General features: G+C 46.3%; 2 protein-coding genes across 2 annotated transcripts in view; both read right to left on the bottom strand.

The window, feature by feature from the left end:
- Nucleotides 1-1,637: 1,637 nt before the first annotated feature.
- On the bottom strand, nt 1,638-2,324 carry LOC135707180 (uncharacterized). The gene is made up of 2 exons (XM_065228929.1): nt 2,119-2,324; nt 1,638-2,060 (listed from the first exon to the last, which is right to left on the bottom strand). The coding sequence occupies exons 1-2, from the start codon at nt 2,240-2,242 to the stop codon at nt 1,669-1,671; spliced, it is 516 nt and encodes a 171-aa protein (XP_065085001.1). The 5' UTR covers nt 2,243-2,324; the 3' UTR covers nt 1,638-1,668.
- An 81-nt stretch (nt 2,325-2,405) lies between these two features.
- Pgant7 (N-acetylgalactosaminyltransferase 7) overlaps nt 2,406-17,235 on the bottom strand; it is a 30,856-nt gene continuing 16,026 nt past the window's right edge. Inside the window, exon 3 of the mRNA XM_065228899.1 lies at nt 2,406-4,283. Within this exon, the coding sequence (XP_065084971.1) occupies nt 3,362-4,283 (922 nt within the window). The 3' untranslated portion in view covers nt 2,406-3,361. The remainder of the gene's footprint in view (nt 4,284-17,235) is intronic.

Here is a 17,235-nt window from a genome sequence, read left to right as displayed (position 1 = left end):
ATAAGAATCCAAGGATGACAGAGCGCCCGGAGCTGCTTCAGCAGATCTTTCGGAAAATAGGACATTTACTGCTCCACGATGAATGGGTGATATCCAACAGCTCATCATAGGACGATTGACGTTTTGTATTCACATGATGGCAATTAATACACTTCTCAAAGTCCTCTTCACATTCGTCGATTTTGTGATCACCTGAGCACTTCGGGCAATATGCTGGTTTCGCGCACGATGCGGCTTTATGTCCAAACTCGGAGCAGTTAAAACAACACATAACGTCGGTCGCCTCTATAACTCTGCATCGTTCCCATCCCAGATTGATTCGCTGTAGCTTCATCAATGTATCGAATCCACGCGCATCGGTTTTGAGTATGACAGACATTTGGTTCGATTTTCGCTTTTCATTACGTGTTATACGAATTACTTTTATCTGACAAGCTTTCAAGACATAACATGTTAAGGAAGTTCACTTGCACACTAGCGCTGCGTAGTGTGAGGGTTCTTAACTTATATGGCCACCATACGAAAGGACTTGGTCACTTCAACAATTTTGCTCAAGACTACAAATTTCTGTATGGCCAGGATCACGAAATATTCTATGTTGGACCCAAGTTCCATATATCATAGCGCCCGTCATAAGTAACTTAGAAGGGAAGCGCTTCTAGCGGCGTAGTTTCCAGTTGAACCTGAATCCAATGACATAGGCTTATTGGTAAAACCTAGTACAACAACTTTGTCCAAGACAGCATAGCTTTATATATTGAAACAAATGTGTGGTTATCCTTATTCGCGGATAGCCCGGCAATAAGGATTCTGACTGTATTTTATTGGCCGCGTATGCCGACCCTGAGGCAGTGTAGAGGAGGGATCTCAATAGTGCTGGGCAGAGAGTGCCCCCCACAAAGTTTATTATCATTGAAACCCATGCAAGACCCTCAGTTTATTTGAAATCTTTTTCTTGGAATTCATTCAATGTTCGAAGTTTGAATATTTATTTTCGTTCTAGATTCTTGAAAACTTCTACAAGTTTAATTTCATTAGGTATAAGGTTGAAAAAAATAGTTAAGTTTAAAATCTGTAGAAATTATCTATGTTCCAGAATCTGTCAAAACACATTTCAAGCAAAATAATTTATGTTGTTACTGAAGATAAATCCACTCCAGAATTATTTTGTTCAAAGAGTAAAAGTAACTGTAGAAAGTGTACCAGTTTTGGCACTAGTGTTTAAGTTTTTGGCCATGATGCATAAATCATAAAATAAATTTGCATGGTTTTTATTTGCGTAGATTTATGGCAAAACATATGTCCTAGCCTTGTATGGAAACAAATTTTGAAAAGAGTGTGAAAATGTGAAATTTAAGATAGAGCCAATTAGAGGACCAATAGGGCCAAGGTTGGATATATTTAAAAATAATTTAAAATTCCTGGCGCACTTTGATATATTATATTCCTAAAAATGTTGTAGATAAAGAATTTTGGAAATTCCCTGAGCATTCCAAATTTTTCCGGGTAAAATATCATTCCCTGAAGATTCCAGGTTTTCCATTTTGTTTTTCAGGTAGCAGATACCCTGTCTAAATTAAACAGAAATTTCTCTCCAATTAACAAACTTCCTGTTGCTTTCACTAATCCACCCAGCATGTACCATGCCACACACACTTTATTCACACTTCAAAAAATCAGCGTAGCATCCAACAAATTGACGATATCATCGAAGCTGTCCGCTTGCGTACGAACGCAAATATCCACCCGCCGATAGCCACCGCCGGACAGATCCTGATGCGTATCCCTCACCTGCAGCTTGATGTTCCGCCGGAAGTGTATATTCAACTCCGGAATGCAGATCGGCGTTCCGTACGGTATCTTCAACTTGGAATCCATCCCGCAGGACACGAACGGGGCCCGATGGTCCAGAAAGTCCTGCAACGAGTACAGCTTCTTGAGCTTCAGGTCGGTGTAGTCCCGTTTTTCCTCGCTCTCGAAGTTGGGCCGGTACGCCGTCAGCATCACCTTATCGTAGGTCACGTTGCCCGAACATTCCATCTCGTGCGGATCGAAGATGACTGCGTGGGTTGTGTGGATTTTGAATTTGAGTGGCGAAATGATTACCAGGTTACTTACAGTTAAAATCCTTCCCGCTTGTAAGGCTCTGAAGCCAGCCAAGGCACAGCAAAGTGACGACGATCGAGTTGACACCACGCGACATGTTGATCGATCGGTAATTGAGAGTGAAATGAATGAACATTGGCTGGGTTGGGTTCGAACTCCGGGTACAGCGATTGTTATGCTTTGGTCAGCATAATTTAAAAGCAACACTCAGTGCTGGTCTGCTGTGAACTCGATTTCGATAAAACTGCGATGGTGGAAACATTTTCGGATACTGAACGAAAATCAACCAGCCAAGCATATTTAATAACAATGTTTATTTGTCTTAATTAATAGAAAATTTATCCTAAATCGATTCAATTTTAAGTCGTAACCAGGTGATTTGTTTCATATTTCATCTTACAACGTCTCTCGCATTCCTTTTTTGCGCATCTTTGCTAATATTTCACTTTCTCTTTCGAGAATATACTCCCACTTATCTAGTCAAGAAAGATTATCTTTCCTGGGTCCTTCTATTTAAATGATGCATTGCAAATATCGGACTGGTGTGATGTACCAGTTTCCAGTTTCTCACTATAATAATAGTATAATATTAGTTCGAGGAAGTCTTACTCACGTTAAGAACAGGAGAGGATCAACACAAAGGGTTTCAGTCAATCAAATAGATTATGTTACTGTTATTCGAACACCAACAACTTCGCCGGTGCTTGACTCAACCCAAAAAAAAAACCACAAAAGTCTGCAGTTTTTCGTCAACCACAAAAGAAGGCACACACAGTCGCACGCTTCTACAACACCAATAAAATGCTTCCACTGCTGTTCAGCTTGATAAACAAAAAAAAACTTTAATTCAGACTCAGAGTAACATGATGCACTGTACGGTAGATCTACCTTTTATAATGTTTCAGGTGTGGATCGAATATGTGTTCCAGAAATTTTAAGTAATTTTGGCAAACCGCTTTCCTCAAAAGTATGTAGCTATATTGCATTTCGTGTGTAATAATCAAATGGAAGAGAACTACCCTTTATAAAATTCCTAATCGGTGTCCACGTATGTACAAAAAGGTCAATGTTAAACAACGCAGTTCTCTACGCAAGTGGCTGGGCTTACCGTATGATATTTACACGTTTTGATTCGTTTGAATTTGTGCCCGGTTCATGGTAGGGGTAGATTTCCGTTCTCACATCACTCGATGATAGCGGAAACGCTGGTGGATAGTGGAATGACTGCAGCTGTCATGTGGGCTCGATACCGAAACTACCACCGCGGCGTGATGGTGTGGAACTTCCACGACTGATATGCATTGTGCACGTCGCATGGCATCAGAGTCAGCGCCCGGGTCTGCGGATGGTAACCCATGCACATTTTGTACGTTCGATGCAGCAGCGTTGAGGTGTTTTCGTCATACTGCCACGGTCCGTCGACCGTTCCCATCCGGCAGAAAGCCAACTTGATGCCCATATTGTCGGCATCGATGCATCGCTCTCCGACGCCCAACTGGCCAGCGGCATTCAACCGAATTAACTGATTGTGACCCTGACCGTGGCAGTGCTGCAACCCGATTATCGCCGGTGGTTGACGACCAAGTGCATCTACGCATTTCTCCGTTCCGGAGTTCTTCAGCTCTCCCCAGTACAAGTTAGCCGGCAACTGCGGATACTTATCCAATACATCATACGCCACATTATCCATGTACCACTGGAAGCTCTTACACTGCAGCCGCTCCTTCAGGGCCAACTGTTCGGAGATATCTCCCATGTCCAAAAACCTCGCCAGAGGTTCCCTCGTGTAGAAGTACTCCTTGTACTGGTCATCGAACCACGTCTCAATGACTCGCTTGTAGTTGATCGTGATAAGTGGTCCCTTCTTTTTGTTGGCCAACTTACCGAAGTTGTACGGCATGAACCCGCGGTAGACGTGGCCCACTCTGGAACAGGGAACCCACTCGATACTGCCACCGCACTGCCAAATCTTGAAACTCAGCTCAAAGTTTTCACCACCCCAGACCAGCAGACCCGGATCATAGGCGCCGATCTCCAGGAAGAACTCCCGATTGATGGCGAACAGACCTCCGGCGTGGGTTGGACTCTTGTAGGGTTCACTGTCGTGTTTCCGGCGTTTCTGCTCCCTACGGGGCACTTCGTTTTCCTTGTACAGCATGCCCCACTCGAAGATGCCTCTGTGAGGAGAAACAAATGAAAGCAAAATGTAAGATACAGGTAAGATGCCAGAATGATAAAATTAAGATTGTTAAGAACGGCGAAATTCATATGCGTAACTCAGCATCATTTTTTTTCTTTGGATCAGGTTTTCAAGCTTCAAATCAAAATTATTCATTATTCAAGGTCTCTGAACCTTGAAATTTGCTTGAGATGCTGAGCGAAATCATAGCAAAAATAATTAAATTCAGTTTCAAGTCTACAGTTACCCTATTCGAAGAGCATTTTAAGCTGCTTGAACCATCCTGGACTGATCAGAAGCTGTTAAATGTGATGCAATGTAAACAACAGAAAATGGACACGTTCGTTTCTGACTATGATGCTAATTTCCACTCGCAGTGGAAAATTTTGAATAAAGTCTAATAATTCGTTTCCTCTGTTCGGTTCGGAACATAAAACCACTGCGACCAGTATTTTGATCTATTGTAGTAGGGAAAATGGTTTTTCTTATGTTTCGAGCGGTGCATCGATTAGCTTGGGACCGAAGAGTATACCAGAGCTGAGCCAAAAAGTTGACCACGTTTCTTCGGGACCTTCTGGTCTTAGAGTTACCTCTATGGTATTACTGCATCACTATTGAGAAATGATGAAGACTTAGTGTTCGGTTTTGATACAGATGTCTTTCTTGCCTCCAGGGATGGCAGTGGGCCGCGCTTGAAAACTGACGTGTTTTCGCCAGCGAATTAAACATTTTTTGCTCTAAATTGTGTGTTGAAATTTAGTTTCAAGTGTGTTCATAAAGTTATCATTTAGTGATATATCTAGAGTAACATTTGAAATGGGCCTATGTCCAAAACGTAAACAAACAAGAAAATGAATTTTAAATTTTTCCCCCACTATTCAATTCATATTTAAGAAAACTGAAGTATTTTAGCTTTTTCGCAACGTCAAATAAATTCAAAACCAATCATCGGCCCTGCCTCAAGCAGTAGGGCCTAGCTTTGGTTTGAAATTTTTCAATCATCGGCCCTTCTACGTCACTAGGCTTATCAACGAAATGAAATAAATGAATGGTTGGCTGTTTTAGCGTGCGGGCCTATTAATGAATCGAAAAATTTCGTTGATCGGCCGTTTCGAAAATCGAATTATTTTTAATGATTTTTCTCGATTATGCGGAATTTTCCTACACGATTAGTAGCTATCAAGTGGTGCTAAAGAATGGTATCAAAACCCGATTTGTTTACATTTGGACATAATCCCATTTGAAATGTTACTCTAGATATCGTGTTTTGCCTGTGTTTGCCTTGAGCGACTCGGTTGACCTTGAATCTAACCTCCAAAATCCACGACGCAGCTTCAGTTTCATTGTTCGGTGTCGAAAATTGCCTCCTGGGGGGAGCCCGGTTCTTCGAGTTCGGATGCCACATTTTCGACGTGTAGTTCTGTTCTATTGAGAGATGCGTCGCCGTGGGCGATTTTGAACCCGGTCGGTTGGTGAATTAACCCGGAAACGTGCTGATAATGTGTCCGTCGCGAGTTTTGGTGGTGATTCGGTGACCGACGTTGCCGTGAATCAGCAAATTTTCCGCTTGCAAAAGTGCTCGGCTGCTGGTCCCTCGCCGGTGTCGGAAATTTATTTATTTAATTAAATCTTTAACATAATGTTGTACAGATATTTTCTAGGCTAGGTGTCGAATTCTATGTAAGTAGACTCACTAATGTTAAAATCATATACATCAAACGTTTCGATGGGTAGGTTGCCACAGAAGCGTGTATTTACGTAGAACTCTTTGAGGAGCATTGATGTAGATTTGGTTGGTTGGTTGGTTAATGCTGGGTAATGCGCAATACAGATCCCATTGAGATCACTAGCCTCTTCCCAGCAACTCCTATCCCTACCTCCCCGTGGTACCGGCCGGGAACTGTGAGCAACCTTAGGGAAGATCGGGTAACCAACCCCGGTGGGAGCTTTGGTCATAGGCTGACAGGGAAGGGGGGGTTTGCTTCGGCAAGCCTGAGCGTCTGTTCTCCAGGAGGAGCGGCTCACAACAGCGTCTGTTCCCATGTTAGGGGCGGCTGATCTACGTCCGAGTGCCAGTGAAGGACTCTAAGCACAACTGTGCACCCTGGTCCTCCGGAAAGTTAGGGGGTTGGTGTCAGGCCCTGCGAGCCAGCCGTAAAAAAGCATTGCAACGGAAAATCAGCAACAGAGGAATACGAACCGAGACCAACGGCAACAACCCCAGCGACGAAATAGGACTTGCGATTGGAAACTCGGCACGTGGAACTGTCGATCTCTCAATTTCATCGGGAGCACCCGAATACTCGCCAATCTACTGAAGGACCGCGAATTCGGCATCGTAGCGCTGCAGGAGGTGTGTTGGACAGGATCCATGGTGCGAACGTTCAGAGGTAATCATACCATCTACCAGAGTTGCGGCAACACACGCGAGCTGGGCACAGCTTTCATCGTGATGGACGAAATGCAGAAGCGCGTGATCGGTTGGTGGCCGATCGACGAAAGAATGTGCAGGTTGAAGATCAAGGGCCGATTCTTCAACTTTAGCATAATCAACGTGCACAGCCCTCACTCCGGAAGCACTGATGATGACAAGGACGCATTTTACGCGCAGCTCGACCGCGAGTACGATCGCTGCCCAAGCCACGACGTCAAGATCATCATAGGAGATCTAAACGCTCAGGTAGGCCAGGAGGAGGAATTCAGACCGACGATTGGAAAGTTCAGCGCCCACCAGCTGACGAACGGGAACGGCCTACGACTCATCGATTTCGCCGCCTCCAAGAACATGGCCATACGTAGCACCTTATTCCAACACCACCTCCCCTATCGTTACACCTGGAGATCACCACAGCAGACGGAATCACAAATCGACCACGTTCTGATTGATGGACGGCACTTCTCCGACATTATCGACGTCAGGACCTATCGTGGCGCTAACATCGACTCTGACCACTACCTGGTGATGGTCAAACTGCGCCCAAAACTTTCCGTCATCAACAATGTACGGTACCGACGCCCGCCATGGTACAACCTAGAGCGACTGAAGCAACCGGATGTCGCCTTAGCATACGCGCAGAATCTCGAGGCAGCGTTGCCAGAGGAGGGCGAGCTCGATGTGCCCCCTCTAGAGGACTGCTGGAGTACAGTAAAAGCAGCCATCACCGACGCAGCCGAGAGCACCATCGGGTACGTGGAAAGAAGTCGACGGAATGAATGGTTCGACGAGGAGTGCAGAGCGGTTTTGGAGGATTTTTTTTTTAAATTCTTTATTAAAGAGATTTTTAGCCTTAGGCTAGTTCATCTCTAAGAGGTTTTGGAGGAGAAGAACGCAGCGCGGGCGGTAATGCTGCAGCATGGAACCCGACAGAACGTGGAACGGTATAAACAGAAGCGGAAACAGCAGACCCGCATCTTTCGGGAGAAAAACGCCGCCTGGAAGAAACGGAGTGCGAGGAAATGGAACTGCTGTGCCGTTCCCAAGAAACACGGAAGTTCTACCAGAAGCTCAACGCATCCCGCCACGACTTCGTGCCGCGAGCCGAAATGTGCAAGGATAAGGACGGGAGCCTCTTGACGGACGGACGTGAGGTGATTGAAAGGTGGAAACAGCACTTCGATGCGCACCTGAATGGCGAGGAGAACGTAGGCACGGGAGACCAGCGCAATGGAGGAAACGACTACGTCAGTGCAGCAGAGGACAGAACAGATCCAACTCCCACGCTGAGGGAAGTTAAGGACTCCATTCAGCAGCTCAAAAACAACAAAGCAGCTGGTAAGGATGGTGTCGCAACCGAACTCATCAAGATGGGCTCAGAAAAGTTGGCCACCTGCCTGCACTGGATGATAGTCAGGATCTGGGAAACAGAACAGCTACCGGAGGAGTGGAAGGAGGGGGTAATCTGCCCCATTCATAAGAAAGGCGACCATTTGGAATGTGAGAACTTCAGAGCGATCACCATTTTGAATGCCGCCTACAAAGTGCTATCCCAGATCATCTTCCGTCGTCTATCACCAAAAATGACCGAGTTCGTGGGAAGTTATCAAGCCGGCTTCATTGACGGCCGATCGACAACGGACCAGATCGTCACCGTACGGCAAATCCTCCAGAAATGCCGTGAATACCAGGTCCCAACGCATCCTTTGTTCATCGACTTTAAGGCGGCATACGACAGTATCCGAAAATCATGGACGAGAACGGCTTTCATGGGAAGCTGATCAGACTGATCAAAGCAACGATGGACGGTGTGCAAAACTGCGTAAGGGTTTCGGGTGAACTATCCAGTTCATTCGAATCTCGCCGGGGACTGCGACAAGGTGACGGACTCTCATGCCTACTCTTCAACATTGCTCTAGAAGGTGTAATGCGACGAGCCGGGCTCAACAGCCGGGGTACGATTTTCACGAAATCCGGTCAATTTGTATGCTTTGCGGACGACATGGACATTATCGCAAGAACACTTGGAACGGTGGCAGAACTATACACCCGCCTGAAACACGAAGCAGCAAAGGTCGGACTGGTGGTGAGTGCGTCAAAAACAAAGTACATGCTAGTAGGCGGAACCGAACATGACAGGATTCGTCTAGGAAGTAATGTCACGATAGACGGGGATACTTTCGAGGTAGTGGAGGAATTCGTTTACCTTGGATCCTTAATGACGGTTGACAACAATGTGAGTCGTGAAATACGAAGGCGCATCATCAGTGGAAGTCGTGCCTACTACGGGCTCCAGAAGAAACTACGGTCAAAAAAGATTCACCCCCGCACCAAATGTACCATGTACAGAACGCTAATAAGATCGGTGGTCCTCTATGGACATTGGACACGAGACATGGACTATGCTCGAGGAGGACCTGCAAGCACTCGGAGTTTTTGAGCGACGTGTGCTAAGGACGATCTTCGGCGGTGTGCAGGAGAACGGTGAGTGGCGGCGATGAATGAACCACGAGCTCGCTGCACTCTACGGCGAACCCAGCATCCAGAAGGTGGCCAAAGCCGGAAGGATGCGGTGGGCAGGGCATGTTGCAAGAATGCCGGACAACAACCCTGCAAAGTTGGTGTTCGCTACTGATCCGGTTGGCACAAGAAGGCGTGGAGCGCAGAGAGCACGATGGGCGGACCAGGTAGAGCGTGATCTAGCGAGTATTGGGCATGACCGAGGATAGAGAGCGGCAGCCGCAAACCGAGTATTGTGGCGTACTATTGTTGATTATGTCTTATCTTAAATGTGATGTTGTACAAATAAATGTATGTATGATGTAGATTTGGCTCACAAGAGAGTTGCAATCCACGTCACCGTTAAGCAATCCAAACACGAAGAGTCGCTGAAGTAGTTTCCTCCTTGCTGCCGACGTGTCCAGGTCAATCAGCCTGCACCGCTCTTCGTAAGGCGGCAAATTTACCGAATCGTTCCAGGGCAGAACACGTAAAGCGTATCTTACGAAGTTTCGCTGAATGGCTTCGATTCTGTTAGCTTTAATAGCGTGAAAGGGTGCCCACCCAACAACAGCATACTCTAGAAGACTGCGGACGAGAGCACAGTATAGTGATTTTAGCGCGTAGATGTCCTGGAATGCGTTTGTGTTTCGTTTCAAGAAACCTAATGTGGCGAATGCTTTAGCAGTTATCATGGAGATGTGCTCATTGAATCTGACTTTAGAGGCGATGATAACACCCAAATCCTTAACTGAAGAAACGAAGAGCAAACTACTGAGTCCTATCCTATAGTCATAGATATTGCGCAGCATTTTGTGACATATTAATTTTGTGAAATTGCGAGCAACAAGAAAAACGCCTCAGTGCATACGCCCAAGACTGGACGGGTGGTAGATGGTGGCCGCGAAAGGTTCCTGGGGAATGCACTAGACGTGAACCTCCTCCCAAATGACCATGGTAAATCCAATTGATAGAGGTAATACATACATGCGGGTCTTATTGTAAGTGAAAATAACCTCGGAATGGGCGTGCCTCTCCAGACATTCTGAAATGGGTTGCTGGATCTGCAATTGAGCTATCCCCGTCTAACTCCCGGACTAAAGCTGTCTGCAATGACCAATAATGCGACATTGTAGAGAGAGTTCTTCCATAATAACACTGCCGACCAGTGGGGGTTAGAGGGAATACACACACGCAGATGTCATTCTTGCCTCCATCGCAAGGAATCGATTTTAATTGAAAGGCCCTACTATTTATACCCTTCGAACAGTGAGAGCCTTCTCCAAAGACACGCCTCTTTGTCAGTCAAAATTTGATTCCTTATCAACAAAATTAAGCAATTACACCGATAATAACCATGCATCAAACTATATGTATGGAACAACGAATAGAAGACTAGGGGAAAGACAGCTTTTAATCATGAGTAATATTGGAGTTAATTTTGAGTAACTCTGAGTAACTCGAGTTACTCATTATTGAATGTCTGGTAGCACAGCAACCTGATTTTGTGCGTGTTTATTTTCCAAATGTCACGGTCAGATGTTTGAAAAAGCAAACATTTCAGAAGTCTCAAACCCAGCATCATCCATTGACGTTTCATACTGAATCACTATCCTCAAATCCCATAATCTTCGTACCTTTTCTGCTAACCCTTACTATGCAGTTTTCACCTGAATTGAATGTAGACAATCCTTATCTGAGAAGAGTCAATTAAATTATCATAACATAGTTTTGACGTAGGACTACGTCTGGGATTTCTATAAGGGGTACACTTTGTGAAAACCGAAAATTGAACATGCAACGAATTTATGAAAGATTGTGAACGTTAATAACTCAGCTGCTCCTGGACCAATTTCAATAACTTTATCACCAATCGATCAGAAATATTTCTACGTATCGATAGCAATGCTTCCTACTGTTGATTTTCAATAAGAAACTAATGAAAAAGTGGTAAATGTCAAGCATTGTTCAAAAGTTTAGTGAAGCCATCCCGAGCAAAGTTCAGCATCAAAGTGACAGCAAATTGAAATCAAATTTTGATATCAACATCAAACTGAAATCATAATTTGATTTCAGTATCGCAAATGACAAATTTGATGCCAAATTTTGTTTTCATTTTGCTGTACATTTGCTCTTCAAAAATATGTTGTTGCGGGTTTGTTTTCATTGCCTTAGCATAACATCAAAGTGAATACTTGTTTTGTTATCAACAGGAAAAATTGATATCAAATTGAGTTTTCAGTTTGCTCTCACTGATAGCAGAAATAGTTTTCAATGTGATGTCACAGGAAGTTTTTTTTTTTGCTCTCAATTTTGATATTTTAACCGTTAAAACGACCAAAACGTCAGCAACCTGAGTAATCATTATCAGCGAAATCATAACATCAAATTTAGATTTCAATTTGATCTCAGACTTTGCTCGGGATGGTAATCAAAAGAGGAAATCGATAAAGATAATTGACTTTCACGCCTCTGCTTCTAAGCCCCTTAATTCAGTCGTCGTCATAGCAATGAAAACTAGCATCGCACCGCTTTTGGTTCATGGGTTACACTTGCTGGTTGCAATTCTGCTGTTCGACATTTTCGAAGGACCACCAAAAAACAAGAAATTACATTATTTTCTAGGGATGCCTAAGAGTATAATTATTCGATTAACGATTAATCGCAAAGATTTTTCCAGCTATTCGATTAAATATTTATCGAATTTTCAATTATTCGAGCGCATAACCGACATCTCTTCTTATTTCTACTCGTTTGATTTAGCGCAGTAGAGAAAATAAATTAAAGTACTAATTTATCTGAACAGGCATAGCGAAGAACCATGACGGGAAACAGGATAATTTCGCCGAAAAAAGTGTTAAGCGTCTTACTGCTAGGGGCTAAGATTTACCAACTTGTTGAGAGAAGGGGTTTAACGAGAAAAACTAAAAAGGGGAGTAGTTTTAGCTGGGCGGACACTGATATTCTGCGGCCTTACAACCTGTCGCAGACACCAGATCAACCCCTGTTGCTGCTGGACGGGCCGAGACTCTTGCGAGTGCGCAATCATTGAACCGAAGAATATGGGATTGTCCGGTCCGATTTGCTGATCCAGCTGCCTACGCGTCATCATCATCTTCCAAAGGCTTTAAGCCTGTACTACTGTTCGCGATTGAAGCGAACGTAATGTGTTGTAGAAGTAGTAGTAGTAGTTGTTTTATGTAATCGCCCTAACCACTTACCCAATCCTTTAAAACTCTACTAACCCCGAGGCGACCGCGGGTAATCGGTTTCCGAAACTAACCCTAATGTGCTACATGTGTAATTTGTATCAAGACCCTGAAAACAAGCTTTGATCATTTCCTTACGCTGCCGCTGGCTTGGTACGAGCATGCAAGCAGCAGCACCGACCGAGCGACGAGCGACCGACCGACCACAAACCAACGAGCGTGCAGCGAGTGCTGATTGGTTATGAATGAAGGAGAAATGAATGAATGCAACATCAAAAAGAAGAAAGCCAAACATATTTAAAGCGACGCATTTTGCGCGTCGCGATCAGCCAACCCACCGAGGCGTCACTCAGTGCTCGAACTGCCTATTGTTCGGGCACGGCACCAGGAACTGCCGCATGGCCAGCCGCTGCATCAAATGCGGCAAAAACCACAAGATCGACGACTGCGACAGCATCGAGGAAGCCGCTCCCACATGCGCCAACTGCGGTGCTGCCCACAAGGCCACGAGTAAGGCCTGTCCGAAGCGGGCCGAATACGCCGAGATCCGGAAGAAGGCCTCGTCCAACAACCAGCCCGGTCGCAAGAAGGTCCCGGAAAACAACGCGCAGAACTTTCCTCCGTTATCACCGGTCCAACCACGGCCAATTCCAGTGTTGGCGCCGCTCCCGCTCAACCAACAGTTGGCTGCTGCCCAGTCGGCTGCCGCTGCAGTACCCAGTCAAGCCTCCGGCCCATCGACGGATCCCCCTGCTCCGGGATTGGCCGGTACAACCGGTGAAGCTACAGACGATTCTCCGCTGTCAACGGATGAGATCGTCACACTGTTGGCCCAGGCCATCAGCATCAAGCGCACCTGCGCAACAAGAACACAACAGCTCCAAGCTATCATCTCCTTCGTCGCTAATTATGGACCGTGAACCCATAAAGATCGCCAACTGGAACGCTCGCTCCGTAGGGGCGAAAAACATTGAGCTTGCAGACTTCCTCCGCAAGCACGACATCGACGTGGGCCTCCTTACCGAGACCCACCTCAAGACCGGTGACAGCTTCTGGCTGCCCGACCACAGCATTGTCCGGCTTGATCGCACCAGCTCCAGGGGGGGCGGTGTCGCGGTCATCATCAAGAAAGGCATCAAGTACTGCACCCTACCCCACTACCGCACTTCCATCATCGAGGCCGTCGGCGTAGAGGTGGAAACATCGACCGGAAACATCCGGTTCATCGCCGCCTACTGTCCCCGGCAATGTACCGTTAGCAATGGTACAGCACAGCAGTTCAAGAACGACCTTGCCATCATAACCCGCACCAATGCCCGCTTCGTAATCGGAGGGGACCTGAACGCCCGGCACGAGGCCTGGCGGAACTACCAGCAGAACCAGAACGGCCGCCTGCTATTCGACCATTCCCAGCATGGTCTCTATTCCGTCTGGTTTCCGGACGAACCAACCTTCACATCACCGACGGGCAACCCATCGACGCTGGACCTGTTCTTGGCAAACACCAGATTAGCCAAGCCGGTTGCCGTCAACGACCTGAGTTCGGACCACCAACCGGTGCTGACCGAGCTGGGCTACAACGTGGCCCTGCACCGTGCCAGCGGAAGGACTACCATCGAGTCAACTGGGTCCAGTTTCGACGCGTGGTCGACCGCCACATCGACGACAACCCACCGCTCGACACAGTGGAGGACATCGACCGGGCCCTGGAGGGTCTCCATCAAGCCATATCCGTGGCTGACGAAGAGTGCGTTCGACGAGTCCCTGTGAGGGGTAAGTTTCAAGCAATTGATTCCCACACCAAACTCTTGATTCGGCTCAGAAATGTTCGTAGACGCCAGTTTCAGCGGACTGGGGATCTGCAGCGTAAATACGAAATGGTCGATCTGAATCGGCAGATCGCTTCCAGAATGGTCTCAATCCGGAACGAGAGTTTCGGGCGGCTCGTTCAGAACCTGGACGACCGTTCCAGACCATTCTGGAAGGTTGCCAAGGTGCTGAAGTCTCACCCCAAGCCCATTCCACCACTTAGAGTCAATGACGAACGGCTTATCACCAACGAAGAGAAGGCCAATGCGATTGGGGAGCACATTGCCCAGTCGCATTTGCTTGGCTCTAAAATCCCAAGTCCACTCGAGAACCAGGTTGTGCAGTGCGTCCAGACGTTAGATGCCTCCCCTTGTGCCGTCCCTCCAGAAGAACGGATTACAGAGGAACAAATTTGCTCAGCGCTGAAACACAGTACGAACATGAAGGCTCCCGGGTTTGACGGAATATTCAACCTAGAGTTGAAAAATCTCAGCGCGAGGGTGCACTCGCTGCTGGCTGCCATCCTCAACAGATGCTTGGAGCTGCACTACTTTCCAAGCATCTGGAAGGTGGCAAAAATCATCCCGATCCACAAACCTGGGAAAGACCCTTCACTACCGTCAAGCTACAGACCGATTAGCCTGCTCTCAGCGCTGAGCAAGCTGTTCGAAAAATTGATCCTCAGCCGACTAAACAAGTTTGTGGAGGAACATGACATTCTTCTTCCGGAACAGTTCGGGTTCCGCAAGGGGCATTCCACCAATCATCAGCTAGTGCGGGTGATGAATAACATCCGAAGTAACAAAGCTGTATCCAAGTCCACAGCCATGGCCTTGTTAGACGTCGAAAAGGCGTTTGACAATGTCTGGCACGACGGACTTATATACAAGCTTTGTAACTCCAACTTTCCACCATACCTTGTGAAAATCACCCGTAACTATCTCCAGCAAAGGTCGTTCAGGGTGTCGTTGAATAGTTCCCTTTCGGGACAATTTCCGATCCCAGCAGGTGTTCCGAAAGGGAGTCTGCTGGGACCACTGCTTTACAGCATCTACACGTCGGACATCCCTCCTCTAGGAGACGGTTGCGTGTTCTTTCTGTTTGCAGATGACACCGCGATAGCCGTCAAGGGCAGGATGCCTCGTGAAATTACGAACAAGCTCCAACGATGCCTTGACACCTTTACTGATTATGCCACCACGTGGAAAATCAAAATCAACACCTCGAAAACCCAAGCGATCATGTTCCTTCACAGACAATCACCAAAACTTAAACCGTCTCCCTCCTGTACCGTAATAATGGATGGTACAAGGGTCGAGTGGTCCACTGATGTTACTTATCTCGGGATGTTGTTCGATGAGAAGCTCCTGTTCCGCTCGCACATAGAGAAAACCCTAGTTAAGTGCTCCGCCTTGGTTAGGTGTTTGTATCCGCTCATTTGCCGCAGATCCCGCCTCTCAAGGCAAAACAAACTGGCTGTTTACAAACAGATCATAGCCCCCGCGATCTTCTATGCCGCCCCGGTGTGGGAATCGTGCGCTCAGACCCACAGGAACAAAATCCAGGTTGCACAGAATAGAGTGTTGAGGATGATCCTAGATCGTCCATTCGACACAAGAATAGCAGACCTCCATCAAGAGGCAGAAATTCCCAAAGTAGATTCCAAAATTGATGATATGACAACTAAATTTATTCAAAAATGCAATCTTTCTGAACATGCTTTAATAAGCAATTTGTACATAGTAGGTTAAGTGTATATAGTAGAGTAGGTTAGTTTTAAGCTGTCAATAGTAGTATTAAGTAGTTTCTCTTCAAATTCTAAAAACAAAACAAACCAATCCCACCAAGGTGGTCGACCGTGTACTAAGTCTAGGACTAATTCTGTAAAACAAATTTTGAATTTTGCCCATACCTAAAGATGAAGAAAGCAATTAAATCACTTAGTAAAAATTTATATGGTAATCGTCCAAGTTAAACTAAAATAAAGATCATTTAAACTAAACTAACGCGTCGCGATCATACAGTCCACAAGCTTTGTAAAGCAAACACCGAAATATAGCGCCGTTGAAAGTTTTAATTCTCGTTTTTTCCTCCTTGGACAAGCCGAAGCCAAAACAGTCCTTTTCAGGGCTATGAGTTGAATTGGATTTCAGTCGAGCTTTTCGTTGTGTTCCTGTTGGCATTCCCACAGGGGGAATTGGCCAAATTAGCTGGAATCCTCGGAGCCGAGGATTGCCACACCATCTCCAGTGTCCGTGATCGGACATTTTTGGTCCTGCCGAACCGGATCCGTGTGATCCCATCCGTTTCTGTTGCAACCGCAACAGCGTTTCGACAATTTGACGATTGTCGAAAAGTTCCTGCCTTTCGTCGCTGTGATCAGCCGATCGGATTTCCTGCAACCTCACGAAAAGCTCGCAGAGTTTTGTTTTAGAATTTTCTTGTGGCTTGGCTAAAAGGAAAACGGCAAGTTTCTTCGAAAGTACAGTCGCGAGTGAAATCGAACCTGTTCGTCGTCGCGTGTGCAAAACAAAACGTACGCGAACGTCTTACGTCGTGTGCAAGTGGTGGAACGTGTTTATTCCTGTTCGTTCCTGCCTACCGTTGTGCAGGTGATCGCTGTGCTTGATGCCAATTCAACACACACCTGTGAAGACCGAAAAGGAAAAGATGGCTGAAGTGAAGACTCTTGTTCACCTTCGTGGGCAAGCGAAGGCCAAAGTGACGAGGATCCGGAAGGCCGTTGAAGAAGCATCTGGAGCTCGAGCAAGGCAATTGAGTATGGTGCAGCTGAAAGTCTTCACACGCAATTTGGAAACGCACTACCAGGAGTATTGTGATATTCATCGGCAAATCGTCGCTTTGACTCCCGCCGAAAAACTAGTGGACCAGGATGAAACGTACATCCTATTCGAAGACCAACACAACGAGGCTTGCATGTTGGTCGAAACATTAATCCAGTCGATGACCGAGCCGCAACCTCGTCCGATGCCATCGTC

The sequence above is a fragment of the Ochlerotatus camptorhynchus genome, unplaced genomic scaffold (assembly GCF_037179485.1).
Source record: "Ochlerotatus camptorhynchus isolate MF236.1 unplaced genomic scaffold, CSIRO-AGI_Acam_v1.1 ptg000304l, whole genome shotgun sequence".
Taxonomy (NCBI): domain Eukaryota; kingdom Metazoa; phylum Arthropoda; class Insecta; order Diptera; family Culicidae; genus Ochlerotatus; species Ochlerotatus camptorhynchus.
The sequence above is the reverse complement of the archived record's forward strand: the minus strand, read 5'-3'. Positions and strand labels throughout refer to the sequence as shown.